At 44.3% G+C, this 20810-nt stretch overlaps 1 protein-coding gene across 5 annotated transcripts in view; it reads right to left on the bottom strand.

Annotated features, from left to right (window-relative positions):
- The window catches only part of ORC2 (origin recognition complex subunit 2), a 218413-nt gene that overhangs the window by 149711 nt on the left and 47892 nt on the right, over positions 1-20810 (bottom strand). For 3 of the 5 annotated variants that reach the window (XM_077448635.1, XM_077448637.1, XM_077448636.1), the window contains exons 3-9: positions 18157-18333; positions 17965-18051; positions 13913-14002; positions 13778-13809; positions 11647-11704; positions 718-884; positions 465-563 (exon numbers count right to left, since the gene is read on the bottom strand). In XM_077448635.1, the coding sequence (XP_077304761.1) occupies positions 465-563; positions 718-884; positions 11647-11704; positions 13778-13809; positions 13913-14002; positions 17965-18051; positions 18157-18333 (710 nt within the window). The remainder of the gene's footprint in view (positions 1-464; positions 564-717; positions 885-11646; positions 11705-13777; positions 13810-13912; positions 14003-17964; positions 18052-18156; positions 18334-20810) is intronic. The other 2 variants (XM_077448638.1, XM_077448639.1) reach the window with 1 other exon arrangement.

Here is a 20810-nt window from a genome sequence, read left to right as displayed (position 1 = left end):
AATAATAAAATCCACCTGTACTGTATATGGACCATGTTTTACGAAAAGCTACTCTGTTATGTATGCAGGGGCGGACTGACCATTGGGCCACTCGGGCACTGCCCGAGGGCCCCATGCCACTAGGGGGCCCCATCAGGGTTGCCAGCCTCAGTAAAACCAGGGACAGTATATAAAAATTTGTGTTTTTTTACATCTGTCTCTGAAATGTCCCTTACCGACATCCTTTTGGTCTAAAAATCCTGAGATTATAGCTGCCCCACCTCTCCAGCACTTTCTCAGCCAATAGAAACATGTCTCTGTATACTGTGTGATTGTATACTGTGTGTGTGTGTTTGTGTATATTGTGTGGCCCCATAATCTCGGATTGCCTGGGAGCCCCATCATCTCCCATTGCCCGGGGGCCCCATGAGTTCAGTCCGCCGCTGTATGTATGTGCTCACTTCTAGAGTAAATTAGATTTATACCTGGTCTAGCTTTGGAGTCTGGAGCTTTTGCAATGTCCTATCCGAGGTGAGGACCTTGGAACTGCTGTGAGCTTCAAAGTACTCTTCCACCAAGTTGCTCTGTTAATGGAAAAAAAATGCAAGATTGTTTTACAGGTCACACAGCTCTGGATACAACAATTTATGTCACTTAAGCCACTAAAACCCACCAAGCAAGGCAAAATCATTTTTTTACATTTTTAATGCAGGCTTACAGCTCAAAAATAAAACGTACTTTATTCTTTCCTTTTTTGGAAGGTGTTTTCCCAGGAGTCTGAGACCCTTTGCTTGGCGTTTGTGATCCTTTACTTGGGGTTTTAGCAGTGGCTGACTTTTCTTCCATCTCTTCATCAGAATCAGAGGCAGAATAATCACTCTCACTGTCCGACCTTAAATTTGGTGCTGTAAGAAGGAAACAAAATGTTAAAGATGGCTATGCATGTGTTATTTAGCTTGGGCGTAGACTTACAGCTGTCTTGTCCAGTTAGGCTATGCTGATGCCAGGTTGAAATCTAGACGTTCCAACAAGCAAGACTTGGCATAACATTAAATTACAAACACACACAATGGCATGATTCAAAGCAATGATACTTCCCAACTCCTCTGTGTAAAAATGAATACAGTTTCAATTAGAGATGAAGCCTTAAAGCAGCACGCCTCTGTTGTGCTCTCTAGAAAATGTATAATGCTCCATTAATCCAGTGCCATAGGGGTATCCTGTATTACATTTTTTTTTTTTAAGATGTTATAATAGTTGATTTGCAAAACAAAAGATGAAAATAATTTAAAAACTTTTAAAAAAATGATTACATTGATTCAATTCAAAGCCATTAGATAGGCTCCCTTTAAGAAACAAGTAAACAGGAAACAAAAGCAGTTCAGTTTATTTGCATATTGTACTGAAGGAACATTATTAAATAAAATTCAGGTTAAACATTTATAGGCTCTTTGATCATGCAGCCCCATGCCAAGACCATGAGAGTTTCTGCACAACCAGAAGTGGTATATTGCTACCTGCATTTCATGTGCACAACAGCCTGTATTATTAAAGAGGTACATACTTGGCAATATGCATCTTCCACCGCATTTCTAATTCTTTCAAAAGGCCCTGTCCCTACAAGATATCAGGAAGAGCCACAATATACAGTAGAGGAAAGCAGGTATACACACATGGAACTGTTTGATACTTGCTGCTGCCATGAAACATGGTAGAGTTTTAACATACAGGCTGCTGAAAAGGCAAGCATATAGCATTTTCTTTTAAAATGCTGTGTATTTTTATTTTTTTTACTTTGTAATGACAAGGTCACTTTAAGTTTGGATTTTTTTGGTTAAGATCATCAAAGTTGCTTTAATAAAATTAGCCACATAATTCATTAGAGTAGAACTAAAAGCAAATTAAAAACACTCCAAAACTGCACGTTAGACTTTGTGCATGTATGCAAAGCTTGCAAATATGTACAAATGTGTGCTTGCATTATCAATATACCATCTTAACTAGTTTGTTCTTTAGCATTATTCCCCACCTTCACATAGGCAACATCAAGGTTATTAAGCAGGGGGTTCAGTTAACAGATCCTCTGATGAATCAGGAGTGGAATGGATATAATTTTTGTTACATCGTGCCTGTTCAGCTTTTCGCTCCATTTTAAAGCTAGAGCCACATTGGAGGTAGTCTGATGTTAATGGAAGCAAGATCCAATCTGTCATTTTTTTCATTTCATTTTTTTAACAGAGACGTTTATTAGACAATTCAGTATTACAATATTATGTAGTATTACAGTAGCATTCAGGTTTAGGCATCAATAATTCAATTCCTTACAGGGAGTTACCACCCGTCTGACAGTATGACAGTGTGTCAGGCCCCTAATCCCTCTTTGGTAAATATACGCAACCATTATAACTATAACATCTCGTTTACCTTGGAACATAGCAGTCAAAGACTGGACAGCGTGAAGTGGGGGGGGGGGGGGGGGGGTTAGGAGAGCGAAGACAAGTGAATGATTCATCCATCAGAACTCCATCAAGTATTAGCCACTTCCATATGTCTTAGTAGTAGAATCTGTGGGTCCACCTGCACCTTTGTCTCACTTATTTCACTCAGTGTGGAGGCCACAGCTGCCCAATAGGGTTGGAGTTTGGTACAGGACCAGACCATGTGCCAGAACTTTCCCACGTCTTGTTTGCATCTTTGACAGTTTGAGTCCCATTGAGGGTAAATGCGAGCCAGTTTCTGTGGGGTGTAGTAGGCCCTGTTTAGTGCAAATCTGTCTTTAGTCACAATCAGGGAGGGAAAATACTTGGAGAGGCCCTCTTCCCATCCTTCCTCTCCCAGGGATGAAATATCAGCCCTCTATTTATCCCAGGATCTAGTTAGTTTGATGTCATATGCTACTATGAGGTATAAATACAGGGAAGAGAGGCGCTAACCCATTACATTGGAGATCAGGAGGTCCTCGATAGAGTTTGACTCTAGGGTCAAGGGTTCAGTAAATTGAGCTCCGAAGGCATGTCTCAACTGCCGGTATCTGAACTTAAAAGAGATCGGTATTAAGTAAAGGCGTCTTAATTCCTGGAAAGTCATGAGTTTGCCGTCAAGTACTATGTGCTTCATAGTGGTGATCGCCTTTCTGGCCCACAGGGAGGGATTTGGGATACTATTTAAATGTATGTAATGCATAGGGTAACCCCACAAGGGCATGTGGGGGGGGAGATACAGTTAGACTGCGTATAATCAACCCTAGCCTCCTGCCAGACCCTCACCGTGGTCCACATGAGGGATGTCATAAAGGGACTGGCTCTCAGGCCTCTGAATACCAGGTTGCTCAAAGTTGCATAGGAGCCCAGAATACCCGCTTCCAATGCAGTACCTGGATTCTGTTTGGGCTGGGAGAACCACCACTGTACTGTGACAAGGAGAGCTGCCCAATAATATAGTTGGAAGTTTGGGAGCGCCAGTCCTCCTCCCGACATAGGAAGATACAAATATCTGCTTCGCCACTCGGGGGGGGGGGGGGGGGGGGGGGGGTTCCCAGGCCACACAAAGGAGATCAGCAATCCCTCCAGTCTCCTAAAAAAGGACTTGGGGACGTGTGTCGAGGTATTCCTAAAGAAATACAAGTACTTCGGGAAGTAGACCATTTTCAACAGGTTGACCCTGCCTACAGGTGTTAGGGGGAATGAACGCCACACCGCACATTTGGCTGCCAGTTGTGTCATAAGAGGTTGTATATTGTTTTCCACATATTCTTCCATTTTGCTGCTAATTTTAATGCCCAGGTAAGTGAATTCCTCTACCCATTTAAGCAGCGTGCGCATTTCAATTCAAGGAACTGAGGGGTGCAATGGAAACAGAACTAATTTGTCCCAATTAATGTGTATGCTTGAGTAACGACCAAATTGGTTGAACAGGTACAATGCTGTTTGTAGGGAGGATGAGGCATCTGCCAGGTATATCAGGGTGTCATCTGCATACAGCATACATTTTTCCTCGATCAGGCCCATCTCTAACCCTCAAACCTTCCCTTCAGCTCTAAGTAGTATATAACTAGGGGTTCTAGTGCAAGGAAAAAACAGTCCAGGAGAAAGGCGGCACCCCCTGTCGCGCACCTCGGCCCAGTTCGAACGCTTCCAAGTGGAAGCCGTTAGTGCGGATTCTAGCTTTTGGGCTGGTGTATAGCATCCGTAGCCATTTCAGGAATCCTGGGCCAAACCCAAAACTGGAGAGTACTTTCTATAGGTAGCCCCACTCGACAGAGTCAAAGGCCTTCTCCGCATCCAGTGAGGCCACCACTTCTGCTGTTTCCGTGTGGGCCCTATCAATATGAGTGAGGAGCCATCTGATATTGATATCTGTTCCCTTACCTGGCATGAAGCCTGTCTGGTCTGGGTGTATCAGTGCGGTTATTACCGTATTGAGTCTGTTGGCCAGAATTTTAGCCAACAGCTTGGTGTCTACGTTCAATAGGGATATAGGGCGGTATGAAGAGCAAAAGGATGGGTCCTTGTCTGGCTTGGGGGATCAGCACTATGGCTGCTTCTCATTGCATTGGGGAGTCCCTCCATCTTTACTGATTCAGCAAACAGAGTGTGCAGTATGATGGTGAATTCTGCAGCGTACTGCTTGTAGAACTCTACAGGAATGCCATCAGGCCCTGGAGTCTTACCAGACTGCGTGGTCTTAAGCATTTCTGCCACAGTGATGGGAGCATCAAAACTATTACGGTAAGTTGGTGTGAGAACCGGTATGTCAATGTCCTCTAGGTAGGCTGACAAGTCTTCCTCCCTATAGTCTGCCCTAGAGCTATATAGGGTTTGGTAGAATTCTACAAAGCATTGGTTGAACCCTTCATTCAGGGGAGTAACTAAGATCCCCTGTGGGGCCCAAGATATGTGGTACACTAATACCTCCGGAGCCAGGGCAGCATTCTTTCCAACCTCGTTCCCTCCTCAAAGATCTGTTGGGATTGAGGTAGTAATTTCTTCTGGGTGAGAGACGTGCGAAGACGGAGGACTTCTTTAGTCAGGAGCTGCAACTGAGCATAGTGGTGGGGGTCCTGGGATCTAACGTAAAGTGCCTCCGTGTTAGCTGCCTCCTTCTCAGCCCTTTTCAAGTCCGCCCTGCATTCCCTACACATCCTGGCAACGATGGTCTGGTCGTGTCGCCTTAAAGGCCTCCCACACAATCGTGGCGTTAGCCGAACCATGGTTAACTACCCAATAGCCAGTCATCTCATCCTAAATTGAGCGTCCACTGCTGTGTCCGAAAAGCAGAATCTGGAAAGTCTCCATAACCTGTCTGTCGGGGTAACAGAGAGATCCAGGCTCATGTACAGCGGTGCATGGTCCGAAATCCACCTAGACAGTAATTTTTATGTCCGCGACTCTCGGCAGGACAGGAGTCCCCGCAAAGACCAGGTCTATGCGGGAGAATGTTTTGTGGGATGCTGAGTGACATGTGAAAGCCCGGGCACGGGGTGTCTCTACCAACATGTGTCTGCCATCCTGTAGGTGTCCGCCCAGCCAACCAGTCCTGAACAGGACTGACCCAACAACATCATCCTGTCCATGCTCGATTCAGGGACTAGATTAAAATCTCCTAAAATAACAGTGTTGTCTGAGGCAAACTCAGCCATTTTACTTGTGATCTGGTTCAACAGCAGTAGGGAGGATGGTGGTGGCAAATACAGACCGACAATAGTCCAGGTTAATGAATGGATCCTGGCATTGATTAAACATATCTGACATCCAGGTCTGGGGCTAGGTCCAGAAGCCGGAATGGGAGCGTCTTGAGCACTAGTATACTGACCCCTCTGGCAAAGCTAGAGTGTGCGGAGTGGTAATGGTAGCCCACCCAGGGTTTTTTGGGGGTGAAAATTCTACTGCCAACCAGGTGGGTTTCCTGGAGCACACATTTGTGCGGATTGTAGGATTTGATAAATTGGAACACCAGGGATTGTTTAGTGGATGAGTTCACCCCCCTGGTGTTCCATGATAAGATGTTAAGGGTAGCCATAGGGGCTGTGAGCAATATGGGGATAGGATCATGACACATTATGGCCTCTGGATCGAGCCTCCAAATCAGGGACAAACACAGCTGAAGGCAGTGCAATGCCGAAACATCAAATATCTTAACGTCAAAGTAAAACTCTACAAAACTGAAAACAATCTCTAAATGTATGAACAGGTCAGCCCCTTTAAGGGCACAACTCTCCCCCCCCAAAAAAACTGAGGAGAGTCTTCATACCATAACGCAACGCCGGCCGCAAATTGGGGGGGTGTCTGTGCAAACGGCTAGCTTGAGCCCTCAGGAAAGTATCTGGGGGTTTCAGATGAGTGTATAAGTTCACCGCTCTGTGGCTTCCGCTGGGATTATAAGCGAGGGGGGGGGGCAAGAATTGTATGATCCAAGGCATGAAGTTCAACATGGTGGATATCACTGCTTCATCTCTTAATAATGAGAAAGTCACCGTCCAGTTTTCCTGACACTGTCAGGGGTAAATGAATGGGGCCTCACAGTATGTGCATGTGCGTGCCCCACCAGTCTCTCCCGAAGCTAGCATCCAGGCCGCATGGTGGATGTTTAAAAAAAAAAAAAGGGGGGGGGGGAAGAGAAGGGTATCAGAGTGGCACAGAACTCGGGCAAGTATAACTCACAATACCGTGTGTAAGCAAGGAGGTAGCAGGGATTCCAGCCATACAGTAGCTTTGAGGAGTATTGAAGAATCGGGTTGATTCCCCCGCAGTATGAAGGTCCTTAGCGGGTGTCCTGGAGGCCCAGATTTAGGTGGGACACGATGAGCTCTCGCTACCGCAGAGTTGGGAGACAGGCGTGGTTCAGGCAGGAGGAAGCACGGCATGTCTTCCACAAAGGTGACCGGATGGTTCCCCTCCGCCAGGCCCACGATGTGGAGGTTATTACTCCTGTTCCCGTTTTCTGCATCTTTAGCTCTGAATTCATTTAATCTGAAGGGTGCGGAGTGCCATGGAGTGATCCAGCATATCATCCTCCGTGGTGCTGACTCGTTGGTCCGTCTCCGTCACTCTGGACCACAGCTTGTCCATGTCTTGTCGCAGTAGGTCCACATCCAGCTGGCCGGCCTCAATTTTTGATGTGAGCATAGACTGGCAAGTGGCTATAGCCATCATCACCTCCGCCAGCCATGGGAGTCAGGATTCAGGTGCCTCCATCTGGGCCATTTGGGAGGCCTTGTGTGAGCCTCTTTTGGCACGTGTCTCCACGTGGGCAGAGGGGAGAGATGGTGGCTCCTCCGTAATCGTTGGGAAAGGGAGCCTTTTTCCCTTACCGGTAGGCGCTCGCGATGATCTGCGCCTCATCCAGGTGTTGCAGGGTCAGTTTTCAGGGTAAGGCGCCATCAGGATCCGGGTAAAAGCAAGAAGCCCAGCGGAGCTCGAGCAGGAAGCAGCCGCTCACATAATCTTGGACACGTCTCCCCAATCTGTCATGTTTAGGTCAGAAAAAAAAAACAGAAAAGGACACAGACCTTTTCCAGTTTTTTTTTTCCAGACCTGAATGGACTCAAATGCATCACAGATCACGGTAAACGGCCGCTCATCGCGGCCGTTTACCACGTGATCGCTCCGTCAAATGACGGAGTGATCACTTGTAAACAAACCGGCGTCATAACATGGACCTTTTCCAGTTTTTTTTTTCCAGACCTGAATGCACTCAAATGCATCACAGATCACGGTAAACGGCCGCTCATCGCGGCCGTTTACCACGTGATCGCTCCGTCAAATGACGGAGTGATCACTTGTAAACAAACCGGCGTCATAACATGGACCTTTTCCAGTTTTTTTTTTCCAGACCTGAATGCACTCAAATGCATCACAGATCACGGTAAACGGCCGCTCATCGCGGCCGTTTACCACGTGATCGCTCCGTCAAATGACGGAGTGATCACTTGTAAACAAACCGGCGTCATGTTATGACGCCGGTTCCTCCCTCCCCCTCTCTGTACCGATCGGAACAGCGAAGGGGGAAGAGATCGGTGTCAGCAGCGATGTGGGCTGCATCTGCAGTGCCCACATCGCTGCTCACCGAAAATCAACCCCTCAATTCCCTGGCAACACCCGCCAATACCCTGCAACGCTCTGCAACACCCGCCAATACCCTGCAACGCTCTGCAACACCCGCCAATACCCTGCAACGCTCTGCAACACCCGCCAATACCCTGCAACGCTCTGCAACACCCGCCAATACCCTGCAACGCTCTGCAACACCCTGAGATACCCAGCCATACTCTGAGATACCCTGCAATACCCAGCCATAGACATCCCCACCCCCCCTCCCTCCGCCCTCCGGTGCTTCTACAGACTCGCCAATACGATCAAAGCCAGAATCTTTTTTTTTTTTTTTTTTTTCAGGCTTCCCAGCTTAGAGGTGAGATGCGGGGTCTTATTGACCCCATATCTCACTGTAAAGAGGACCTGTCATGCCATATTCCTATTACAAGGGATGTTTACATTCCTTGTAATAGGAATAAAAGTGATAAAAAAATGTATTTTTGGGGAAGGACATGTCAAACTAAAAAAATTTTTTTTTAAAGCGCCCCTGTCCCCAAGTGCTCGCATGCAGAAGCGAACGCATGCGTAAGTCCCGCCCACATATGAAAACAGTGTTCAAACCACACATGAGAGGTATCGCTGCGAACGTTAGAGCGAGAGCAATAATTCTAGCCCTAGACCTCCTCTGTAACTCAAAACATATAACCAGTAAAAACAAAATTAAATCGTCGCCTATAGGGATTTTTAAGTAGCGACGTTTGGCGCCATTCCACGAGCGTGTGCAATTTTGAAGAGTGACATGTTAGGTATCCATTTACTCAACGTAACTTCATCTTTCACATTATGCAAAAATTGGGCTAACTTTACTGTGTTTTTTTTTTTTTTAGCACAAAATTTTTTTTTCCAAAAAAAAAGCATTCGAAAAATTGCTGCACAAATACCGTGCGAGATAAAAAGTTGCAACGACCACCATTGTATTCTCCAGGGTGTTTGCTAAAAAAACATATATAATGTTTTGGGATTCTATGAAATTTTCTAAAAAATAAATGATGATTTTTACATGTAGGAGAGAAATGTCAGAATTGTCCTGGGTGCTCCAGAACGCCTGATGGTGTTCCCTGCATGTTGGGCCTCTGTATGTGGCCACACTGTGTAAAAGTCTCACATGTGGCATCGCCGTACTCGGGAGTAATAGCAGAATGTGTTTTGGGGTGTAATTTGTGGTATGCATATGCTGTGTGTGAGAAATAAACTGATAATATGACAATTTTGCGAGAACAAAAAAAGTAAAAAAAAAAAAATCTTGATTTTGCAAAGAATTGTGGGAAAAAATTACAACTTCAAAAAACTCATCATGCCCCTTACTAAATACCTTGGAATGTCTTCTTTCCAAAAAGGGGTCATTTGGGGGGTATTTGTACTTTTCTGGCATGTTAGGGTCTCAAGAATTGAAATAGGCCGTCAGTACTTCAGGTGTGATCAATTTTCAGATATTGGCACCACAGCTTGTGGACTCTAACTTTCACAAAGACCAAATAATATCCACCAATTTGTACTTATTTTTACCAAAGATATGTAGTAGTATAAATTTTGGCCAAAATTTATGAAGAAAAAATTACTAATCTGCTAAATTTTATAACAGAAACAAAAGAAAAATTAATTTTTTTTAACAGAATTTTCTGTATTTTTTCTTTTATAGCACAAAAAAAATAAAAAAACAAGCGGTGATTAAATACCACCAAAAGAAAGCTCCATTTGTGTGAAAAAAAGGACAAAAATTTCACATAGGTCCAGTGTTGCATGACTGAGTAATTGTCATTCAAAATGTGAGAGCACCGAAAGCTGAAAATTGGTCTGGTTATTAAGGGTGTTTAAGTGCCCAGTGGTCAAAAAAAAAAAAAAAAAATAAAAAAAAAAAACTAGTGGGTTCTGAGGAGTTTTTTTAGCTGTTTTTCAGCTATAAAATCGCTCCAACATCAAAAAACACTGATGAATGACGATAAACACTCAAAAATGTGTCTCACTAGGAAAAAAAAAAAAAAAAAAAAAAAAAAAAAAAAACACACACACGCAAAAAAAAAGCTATTGCAAAGACCGTTAAAAAAAAAAAAAAAAAAAAAAAAAAACACTCACTGCAAGGCTACTGCCGTTTTTATCACGTTATTTTAACGTCCAGTGTGCATGAGGCCTAAAAGGGTTGTAAAGGTTCCGTTTTTTTTTTTTTTTTAAACACGCCATTTATAAACATGTCATATTTACCTCCGCTGTGCATTTGGTTATACACAGAGTGGCCCCGATCCTCCTCTTCTGGGGTCCCTCCGCAGCGCTCCTGGCTCCCCTCCTCGAGTGTCAAGTCAGAAGTGCTCTCCTACGGGACACCCATGCGGGCACGCTCATGTCCTGCTGCGTCTGTTGACACAGACAGCAGGACTTGGCTCCGCCCCCACGTCCTTGGGTTTGATTGACAGCAGCAAGAGCCAATGGCTGTGCTGCTATTAATCTATCCAATCAGGACACAAAACACCGGCCGAAGCTGGTGTGCTCGTTTCCGTTGCGGAAATTTACGGGGCTCAAGTATAAAAGGGGGCTTGGGGGCGCTGCTCTAGTAAAGAATGTTTTTCACCTTAATGCATAGAATGCATTAAGGTGAAAAACGCCAAGGGTTTACAAACCCTTTAATGGAACAGATGTAATGGACAGCATCCATTTACATCCGCAAAACAAAAAAGGTTTGCATTCTTTTCCATTTTAATTTGTGGACCTATGCAGTAAGCATATGTGAATGGCAACATGTCTATAGAAATATCCTGTCCTTTGATCTGAAAAACAGACTGACGGATCCAGATTGAAGGATTGTGTGAAAGGAGTCTAGTGGGAGGTGATGAAGATGTGGAACCATCTGAGGAAAATTATAGAAATTCTTTCCTTAAAAACAGTGATAATTTAATCAGCAAAAAAATATTTTCATCCACTAAAAATGAACAAATTGCATTTTAGTCAAAAGACTATATGACTAAAAACTAAATCAAAATCTGACGTCAACAATAATACTGCTCACAAGTTCTCTGCAGGAACTTTTTTTATTCTTTGACAAGAATAAAGCAAGTAAACATATAGTCCCACCCATTCCTCCTATCTCCTGCTCATATTTAAGCCATTTGTTACCGATTTTAAAAAATATATACTGTAGGTCCCAAGGAGAAGGGAGAACACAGGGCAGAGGTCTGGGCGGGGCCACATTGTTCTGTGCAATGAGGCTTTCAGCACAGAATTATAGGAACTAGCCAAGCTTTTTTACTTCAGCTTAAAGTATTACACTGTTGAAATACTGTTACTGTATGCGGTTCACACCAGCATTCAGCCCTGTACAACGTGAACTGCATGCCGACAGCCCATTTTAGTAAATAGTCATGCATTGGCTGTACTAATTTACCCACAAAGCCAAGTTTGGCAGGTACGCAGGGAACACCAAGTCAGGGTCCATGCAGCTGATGCTTGTTCATACACTAATGTGGTCTGAATGCAGCTTAGGCCAAGACAGAAAAAGCAAGAAAAGGCTCTTGATGCTGACTGAGCATCCATGATAATAAGCCATAAAACACACACACACACACACACACACACACACACACAGTACCTGAAAGCCTTTTCCTCAGCCTGTGGGGTGTAGTGGAGATAAATTCATTTTTCTTGCCCTTATTGAAAAAAAAATAAATGTATTGAGCACATATCATCTTGAATAGCTAACCCAGACACAAATGAAACAAATCACTAAACTATTATTGTTCATCCAATGAACCTAACAGTTGTGCTATAGTCAGAACCGATTAAATATGAGATCGGAGGTCTTTTTGACCCCAGATCTTATATTTAAGAGGACCTGTCATGGTTTTTTCTATTACAAGGGATGTTTAGATTCCTTATAATAGGAATAAAAGTGACCCAACTTAAAAAATAAATAAATAAAATCAAGTAAAACAAATAAGAATTTTTTTTGTTTTTCAAAGCACCCCGTCCCAACGAGCTCGCGCACAGAAGCAAACGCGAGTCACGCCCGCATAAGAAAAACTGTGTTCAAGCCACACATGTGAGGTAGTGCCGCGATCGTTAGAGCGAGAGCAATAATTCTTGCCCTAGACCTCCTCTAACTCAAAACATGCAACCTGTATAATTTTTTTAACATTGTCTATGGAGATTAAGGGTAAAAGTTTGACGCCATTCCACGAGCGGGCGCAATTTTGAAGTGTGACATGTTGGGTATCAATTTACTCGGCATAACATTATCTTTCACAATATACAAAAACAATTGGGGGTTCCAAGTAATTTTCTAGTAAAAAAAATAAAAAATAAAAAGTCTAAAAAACAGGCTTGGTCCTTAAGTGGTTAAGGACATGGCAGGAAATAAAAGCAGGTGGGAAAGTGTAAGATGGAGCAGGTGTCAGCTAGATTTAGGTCAGGAGTTGTTTCTGAAGGCTGGCAGACTGGATGATGATGATAATGATGAGGGAGGAGGAAGAAGAAAGGAGGAAATCTCAAGTGGTCTTTTTAAAACAAAAGAAGCTTTAAAGAGCACTCACTGCTGGATCAATTCACGGATGCCGATACCCTGCAGAAGTTCAGGTTATCCAAGCCACTTATGGAACTTTTTTACCCAAATCATAGGGTACCTTGAGTCTTCAACACAGAGAAGCCATGCTGTACAAGGCATACCTAACACATGCAAGAGTTTCTTTGTAAATTATTTTCTTTTTCTAAACGTGGTGAATTATTTTACTGCATACTCGGCTATTGCTTAGCAAATTGTGCCCATTTTGATTAAATAACTCATGCTTTAATTTAGTAGTGTTTTTTTTTTTTTTTTTGCAAATTGCAATAAAAGGTTTGAGTTTTTTTATCTCAAGTATTGAGCTCAAGTATTGAGGAATTGAGCTCACAGAAAGGGAGCTAACCTCTATAATACTTTGGTTTTACACTGGCTGATCACAGCTTGAGAGGTAGCAACAGTAAGGATGAGCTATGCAAGATAAGTACAAGCACCAAAAACATAAACGTTAATGCAAAGATTTTGGGATAACTCTGTCATCCCTGGGTCTCAAACATAGATGATGGCTTTGAATGATGTCTGATTAATATTGGCACTAATTTTCTGGGGAGAAAAAGATAAAACGATGGCGATGGGGAACAGTGATCTTGAGAGGTCACGCAGATCATAAAATTCTGACATATTTCTAGCCCCAAAGTCAGAGCTGCTCATAGAAATCTATTAGAGGATGCAGCTATATGTAGGTATACCCTGGTACTTGCATAAACACTTGCACCTATGGACATATGCCTCTGTCTGCATCCAGGATAAACACCTGTAAACGTGCTTACGAATGTAGCAATGCATACCCATGTACTGCTACATGCTGCAATTTCATTTCCGTGGGCAGCTGTGGCTCCTGCGTGCATAAATAAGACCAAATTTTGCATCACAGTCTCTTGAGACCTTACACTTAGAACCTCGTTGGCACTTGAACACATAAGAAATATATGATGATAAGTCTGCTGTTAACAGCTGTAAAGAGAATAACCCCTCCAGTCTGTCTGCAATACTTTTCTGGCATTGAATATCAGTCTCAGAGATCTATTGCAGAGTGCGCTATGCTCAAATTGTGGCTAGAGTTAGGGCATTTTACACCTAATCAGTCATTTAAAAGTAGAGTGCAAAATGAAAACGAAGTGCAATAAATGATAGCAATTTTGGAGCACACAAACTGTTTACTTACCTTAGAAGGAGTTTTAGTTGATGTGGATTGCTCTGTTTAAAAAAAATAAAAAATAAAAGTTGCATTCATTGCCTAGCCAAAATGCTACAAATCTTAACCAAGTATTCTTACAACACTTTATATCCCAAAACATACTCCTGTTTGGAGGTGGGCTGACAGCTTCTTCGGGTCTATCTGTTGTAGAAAAGGTGACGGTTTTACCAGGAGTCCTGGCCATCTCAGATGCTTAAAAACAGAAAGGTTACAAGAAATAGTTACAATTCATTTTACCAATTTGAACCAAAATTACACTTTTAGGCCCCTTTCACACGGGCTGGATCTGATCAGTGGACTCTGCCAGCTCAGCGGGGGATCGTTCAGTTGATCCCCGCTGAGCAGGTGGATGATAGGTCTGTCTCTGCTCACTGTGCAGGGATGGACCTGTCAGAGCCCTGCTGTTCTCTAAGGGAAGATTGGATGAAAACGGACAGCATGTCCGTTTTCATCCGATCTGCCGGACGAATGGCGAATGTATTGCCATCCATTTGTTTTCAGTGGACACATCTCCACTGACGTCCGCCTGCCCATACAAGTCAATGGGTGGCCCGCTCAGATCCGCCTAAAAAACATATAGGCTGATCTTTGTGGGCCGATCGAGTGAAAGTGGCCTTACAAAAAAAGGTAAAAAAATAAATAAATAAATCCTCTTCAGGGACAATTAATTAAATACCTTGCAAAACAATATAGAAAATGTCATAGATTTTTGCAAGTTTCTGCTTTAGATAGTCTTCAACACAAGCTGAACTCCAGGCAGACTTAAATACACAGATGAACTATGTAACTATGATAGCTATTTTACTTACCAAATATATGTATTTGTCCATCCAGTATTCAAATTTGCACTGCAACTCGCCAATTTAAGTGGATTCTCCCTGTCCCTCACTAAACCTCTGCTGTATAGTTGACTGCTTGAGGCTGGCATTAAATCAAATGTAGGTAGTTACACTAGTTCCTTTTAAATAATACATTTAACGATGTATTAAAGGATATGTTTACCGATTGTGAAAAATAATAAAATGAACACATTTTTGCATTAAAAAAAAACAAACAAAAAAAAAAAAAAACATGAATTTTTTTTTTTTTACACTGCACCATGTAAGACATTGCACTCATGATCAGCAGATCACTGTAGAAAGGATCAATGATCTACAAGGGTACTCACCAGCAACCTTGTAGTTTATTGAGAACTAGCCATCTGCCACAGTGGCTAATGCTACCTTTAGTTCATTCATAGGACTCTCTGAATGAATGACGTGGCCATGTGGGTGGAGCCTCACATGGCTGTGCTGTTTGTAAATAGTCACAGCAGGTGCTGTATTGTAGAATGTTACACCCTGAATATAGAAGCTGAACTTATCCTTAAGGCTGGGTTCACATTGCAGCGATGCGGGAACGCTGCGAATCCGCTGCAGGTTCCCACATCGCATGCCTCCCGGCGGCAGTTCACACTGCCCTATGCAAACTGCTGGGAGTGTCAGTGAAACATTAATGACACCCCCAGATCAGTTCGCATACTGCAGTGCAATCTGCAAACTCGGACAGGAATCGGATCGCATGGTGTGAACACCCATACGATCCGATTCTACTGCGGACCAAAAAAAGGGTCCTGTGCGAGTTTAGGCCAGATGCGACGCAAATTCAGCCATACTATCTGTATGGCTGAGCTCGCATCGCACAGAGATCGGATGTGATTTGCACTGCAGTGCGGTCCGAATCACATACGATTCTCGTCAACGCAGCAGTGTGAACCCAGCCTTAAGGCAGTGATAATCAACCCTGTCCTCAAGGCCCACTAACAAGCCAGGTTTTATGTATTACCTTGGGGAGATGCAGACTAGAATACTGCAATCACGAGCCACAAATTATATCACCTGTGATGTATTTCAGTTATCTTGCAAACCTGGCCTGTTAGTGGGCCCTGAGGACAGTGTTGATGACCACTGCTTTAAGGAATAGAAAGCTGCATTAATTTGTATGTTATAGCTGCCTGGAGACCAGCTTAAAGCGGGAGTCCGCCGGGATTCCGCATTTTTTTTTTTTTTTTAAAAGCCAGCAGCTACAAATACTGCAGCTGCTGACTTTTAAAATAGTGACACTTACCTGTCCAGCGCGCCCGCGATGTCGGCACCCGAAGCCGATCTCTAGATCGTCTTGTCGGGTGCTGCCGCCGCCATCTTGGGTATGGGAATCAGGAAATGGAGCCTTTCGGCTTCATTTCCCGGTTCCCTACTGCGCATGCGCGAATCGCGCTGCGCAATAAGGACGGTCCCCGCTGCCTCTGGGATCTGTGTGTTTCCCAGCAGGCAGCAGGGCACTTGCGGAAAGGGGCGGGCACTTGCGGAAAGGGGCGTAATCTACGCCCCTTTTCGCAGAGAGCTTTCCCGGAAGTGGGTGCAGAATACCTGTACTGTACAGGTATCTGCACCCCCCTCCCCCCTGAAAGGTGCCAATTGTGGCGCCGGAGGGGGGGAGGGTTCCGATGAGCGGAGGTCCACTTTAGGGTGGACCTCCGCTTTAAGCAAGTGGTGTGAAGTCTGTCTGCTCAAAATTGACCCTGGCAGCAAAAGCACTCTCTGTAAACTTACCTTTCCCGTGGCCTTTGCTGCTGCTCCTTGGCTGCTGTAGGTATTCCACACTTCTGCAAAGTGCCTAAGTTTGAAGAAACGGGCCACTGGAAGCTGCTCTTCTTTTGTAGGGTGTGCTTAGTTTTCAAGTGACCCAGTGGTGACAGGGTCACTTTAAAAGTAACACAATTAATCCCAAAGAAGGTGCAGGGAAAAGCAACAAGCCTAATAAAATGAGCAGAGAGTCAGATTTCTGGGGTATTCTCTATACTAATGGGCTGATTCACTAAAAGGAGCTGAGAATCTTCACACGATAAATTGTGTGATTATTCCATTAACCAAATAACATACAGATTAAGAAAACAGAAATTTTCTTTTCATGTAATTGGATCATTGAAGTGAATATTCAATATTCTGTGACTGTTCTCAACTCCTTTAGTTAAAGCGCTCCTCCATCCTGAAGTGGAAGTTCCGCTCATCTGATCTCTCCCTCCCCTCCGGTGCCACAATCGACATCTTTCAGGGGGAGGGGGGTGCAATTACCTGGATAATCCAGGTATCTGCACCCACTTCCGGGGAAAGACCGCAGATGCCCCGCCCCCCGTTGTGTTCTGGGAAACACACAGTTCCCAGGACACCGCGGGGACCAGCAGAGATGCGCAGCGCGACTCGCGCATGCGCAGTAGGCAACCAGGCAGTGAAGCGGCAATGCTTCACTTCCCGATTCCCTGACAGAGGATGGCGGCGGGGGCAGCAGAGAGACGAGCGATTGCTCGTCATCTGCCGCCATCGCTAGACCCTGGGACAGGTAAGTGTGAATTTATTAAAAGTCAGCAGCTGCAATATTTGTAGCTGCTGGCTTTTAATATTTTTTTTTAAAGGTGCAGAACCACTTTAAGTCTGCAGAACACCCAGGAAATTATTCAGAATTTTCTAACAGTTTATGGAAATCACAGCTGCCTTCAAATTGCTATGGAAAATCAATTTCTTTTATGCACAAAATATTGTAGCCTAGAAAGTGGCCTGTGTAGCAATTATATGTATATCAACGTTTAACTACAGAGCAATATTTTTTTTTAATACATTTTTAGCAAGCACGTATTTTGAGCTTTTGTTATGTGACAGATTAGGTTTAAAGTTTCAGTCTCCCCATGATATTCCAGGTTTTGGTGGATGCTGCAAAGTTAAACAACCAATTTTATTTTTCTGGGATTCTCGGTTTTTCGCATTTTAAGTTGCTGGGTCTGCACATCTGGTGTGGCCAATATGAGTTGGTCTCACTATCCCTGCTAGAGATTTATTTTATTGACAATGCAAAAGGTGGACCTGGAAAAATAGGTGGGCGAGAACTACATACATTTTTAAGTGGACAGGAACAAAGTCAATTATGCTAGCACGGTCTTGCTGCTGGATGAACCAAGCAATACTAAGCCAGGCTTCAACCTGCAATCAAAATATCAACGTATGTGTATACTGAATCTTCATAAGTTAGCGAAGCAACATGACACTGTGGAAATACTGCTGAAAACATGCTACAGATGTAATTTCTAGCCGGTGAGAACAGAAATACTGCAAATGGTTTACCAAGCTGGGCCATTTTGTTTGAGCGTTTAGCAGTATGGAAAGAGTAGACATCCCCTCCTCCTGCTCCACAGCCATTTTCCAAAGTATCTGCATTAGGAAATAAGACATACAGCATTAAAAAAAAAAAAAAAAAAATAGAAGAAATATAGAATAATAAGCAAAATGTGTTTACCCAGTGTTTAATAAACCTACCTTCAGCATTTACTCCCAACACATCCACATAGTCCTTTTCCTTCCAGATATCCAAAGCCTCACTCTCCGCATACAGTTCACTGACATTCTTAGTCAAACTTTTAGCATTTGTGATTTTCTGAGCTATTGCGCTGCTCCTTAGCCTTGCACCTACAATTGCAATAGTAGTAACTGATCCTTTTTTTGTAGAGTAAAGACAGCAGAAAAAAAAAAATCTAAATTTAATTTAGAATGCCATTTAAAAGCCAACATAACCAACTTTCAAAGTAATAAGTGGATAAGAGCAACTCCCAAACCGTTCAGTGCAATCATATCATGAAAGTTAAGATTTTATATCCTACATTTTAATGTTTATGTGCACTTTCGACGTGAACTTATCCTTTTCGCCCCCGACCCCCTGCAACATTTACATCCTATGGGGAAAATTCTTGCATGTGATGGCCAAAGCACAGGCTTTCACCGCCTGTTTCCTGAGGTCAGTGTAGAAACTTTTCCTGAACGTTGTAAACCTTGTGACAGGCTGTGGCAAATAATGTACCTTACCCTGTCCAGGTATATATGTTGGCAGGGGGGAAAGTATAAGTGCACTTATATTTTAAAGGGACTTTGAAAATGTTCACCAATATCCACTTTATCAAGATTAATTTACACTTTACCAAGATTGAGCTAACAGCAACAACAATTAGAGAGCAGTAACCCTTGATAATCTACATAACCAGCTACTGATCGGTTGTGTTACATTACATTAGTCACAAAGCATACATGCATGATCCAACCATCCCCAGGCACCACCATGATGTGACAGGTCCATAGACATGATTGGTTTACTGCAAGTGATCCCTGAAGACGTTAGGTGCTCTGACAAAACGCTTAGGGTGTGGTCTAAGCGTGATACGTCACTTCTGCCCTAGCAGAACGCAGGTGGAGCACTCCATAGAATCCCCACTTGTTTGTATTTTTATGCTGGTTGGCATTTGATGCCGGTTTTAGCAATAAACCATGTTCTTTTGATATACTTCACCAATAGAGATTGTGTCTCAGTCTACGTTCAAAATGAGATTATATATATATAATTTTGGATTTTAATTTTGGGGGGGAATCTTCCAGGGCTGAAGCGGTTAACAGATTGCTGTACACTTAACGTGCTTTATACAGCCCCCACTAAGGTGGGAGACAGACATGTCCAAATCTAGAGATAAACGAAAGCGGACACCTTTGGATAAACCCCAAGGGTCGGTTCACACAGGGGCGACACGACTTTTGGAGGCGACTTCGACACGACTTGGGGCGACTTACAACACGACTTTAAGTCGCCCCAGGCCAGGCGACTTTTGCCGTGGCCAATCAGAATGAACTCTCAAGGGGGAACTCCTCCAAATTAAAAAAAAAGGCATGGGTTCCCCCTCCGAGAGCATACCAGGCCTTTAGGTCTGGTATGGATTTTAAGGGGAACTCCCTACGCTGAAAAAATGCCGTGGGGGTCCCCCCCCCCAGATCCCCGCCAGACCCTTATCCGAGCACGCTACCCGGACGGCCAGGAAAGGGGGTGGGGACGAGCGAGCGCGCCCCCTCCCCGAGCCGTACCAGGTCCTCAACATGGGGGTGCCTTGGGGAAGGGGGGGCCACGCGGCCTCCCCACCCCAAAGAATCTTGTCCCCATGTTGATGAGGACAAGGGCCTCTTCCCGACAACCCTGGCCGTTGGTTGTCGGGGTCTGCGGGCTTATCGGAATCCGGGAGCCCCCTTTAATAAGGGGGCACCATATCCTGGCCCCCCACCCCCACGTTGAGGGCACGAGGCCTGGTACGGCTCAGGAGGGGGGGGGGGGGCGCTCGCTCATCCCCACTCCCTTTCCTGGCTGGCTGGGTAGCGTGCTCGGATAAGGGTCTGGTATGGATCTGGGGGGGGGGGGGGGGGGGCCCACGTCATTTTTTCGGCGTAGGGGGTTCCCCTTAAAATCCATACCAGACCTAAGGGCCTGGTATGCTCTCGGAGGGGGAACCCATGCCAAATTTTTTTAATAAATTTGGTGTAGAGTTCCCTCTTGAGAGCTGATAATTCTGTGAGTCGCCTCCGTATAGACGGAGATCTGACTTGTAGGCGACCTCCATTGAAATCAATGGGTACCAGTCGCCTACAAGTCGGATTGAAGTAGTACAGGAACCTTTTCTGAAGTCGGAGCGACTTCAGTAGTGTGCATTAAGATGACTCTCATTCACTTACATTGATTTTTACATGTTGTCCGACCTGAGGTGACTAGGGGCGCCCTGAAGTCGGATCTGAGTCGCCCCTGTGTGAACCGGCTCTGAAGCGTGCAACAGGAGCAATCAGAAGGCCAATACCTGCAGGTATTAACGAGCAAATCAATAAACACAGGTTTGTCCATGCAATCCTTGCATGGAGGTTACACCCAGGAGACAGTCAATTGACTGTTTCAGGATCCATAATCTCCGTTTCTAGTCCTGCCTAGGAGTGGGTTATTGCCCAAATCCCAGTAAAGAGCATTGCAGCGCTGGAGCCGATATCCAGGCAGTAGATAACCTGTACTTGCAGGCTGTACATCTATCCCATAGGTGGTTCCCCTTCTCCCATCATCTGTCCTGGAGGGAGAGGACACAAGGCGGAATTAACCTTTTACAAAAGAGACAAGGTGC

This window comes from Lithobates pipiens, unplaced genomic scaffold, assembly GCF_037356315.1.
Source record: "Lithobates pipiens isolate NorthernLeopardFrog02 unplaced genomic scaffold, aLitPip1_a1.2 Scaffold_22, whole genome shotgun sequence".
NCBI classification, from domain to species: Eukaryota; Metazoa; Chordata; class Amphibia; order Anura; family Ranidae; genus Lithobates; species Lithobates pipiens.
Note: the sequence above shows the minus strand (reverse complement) of the source record. Positions and strands in the feature narration are given on the sequence as shown.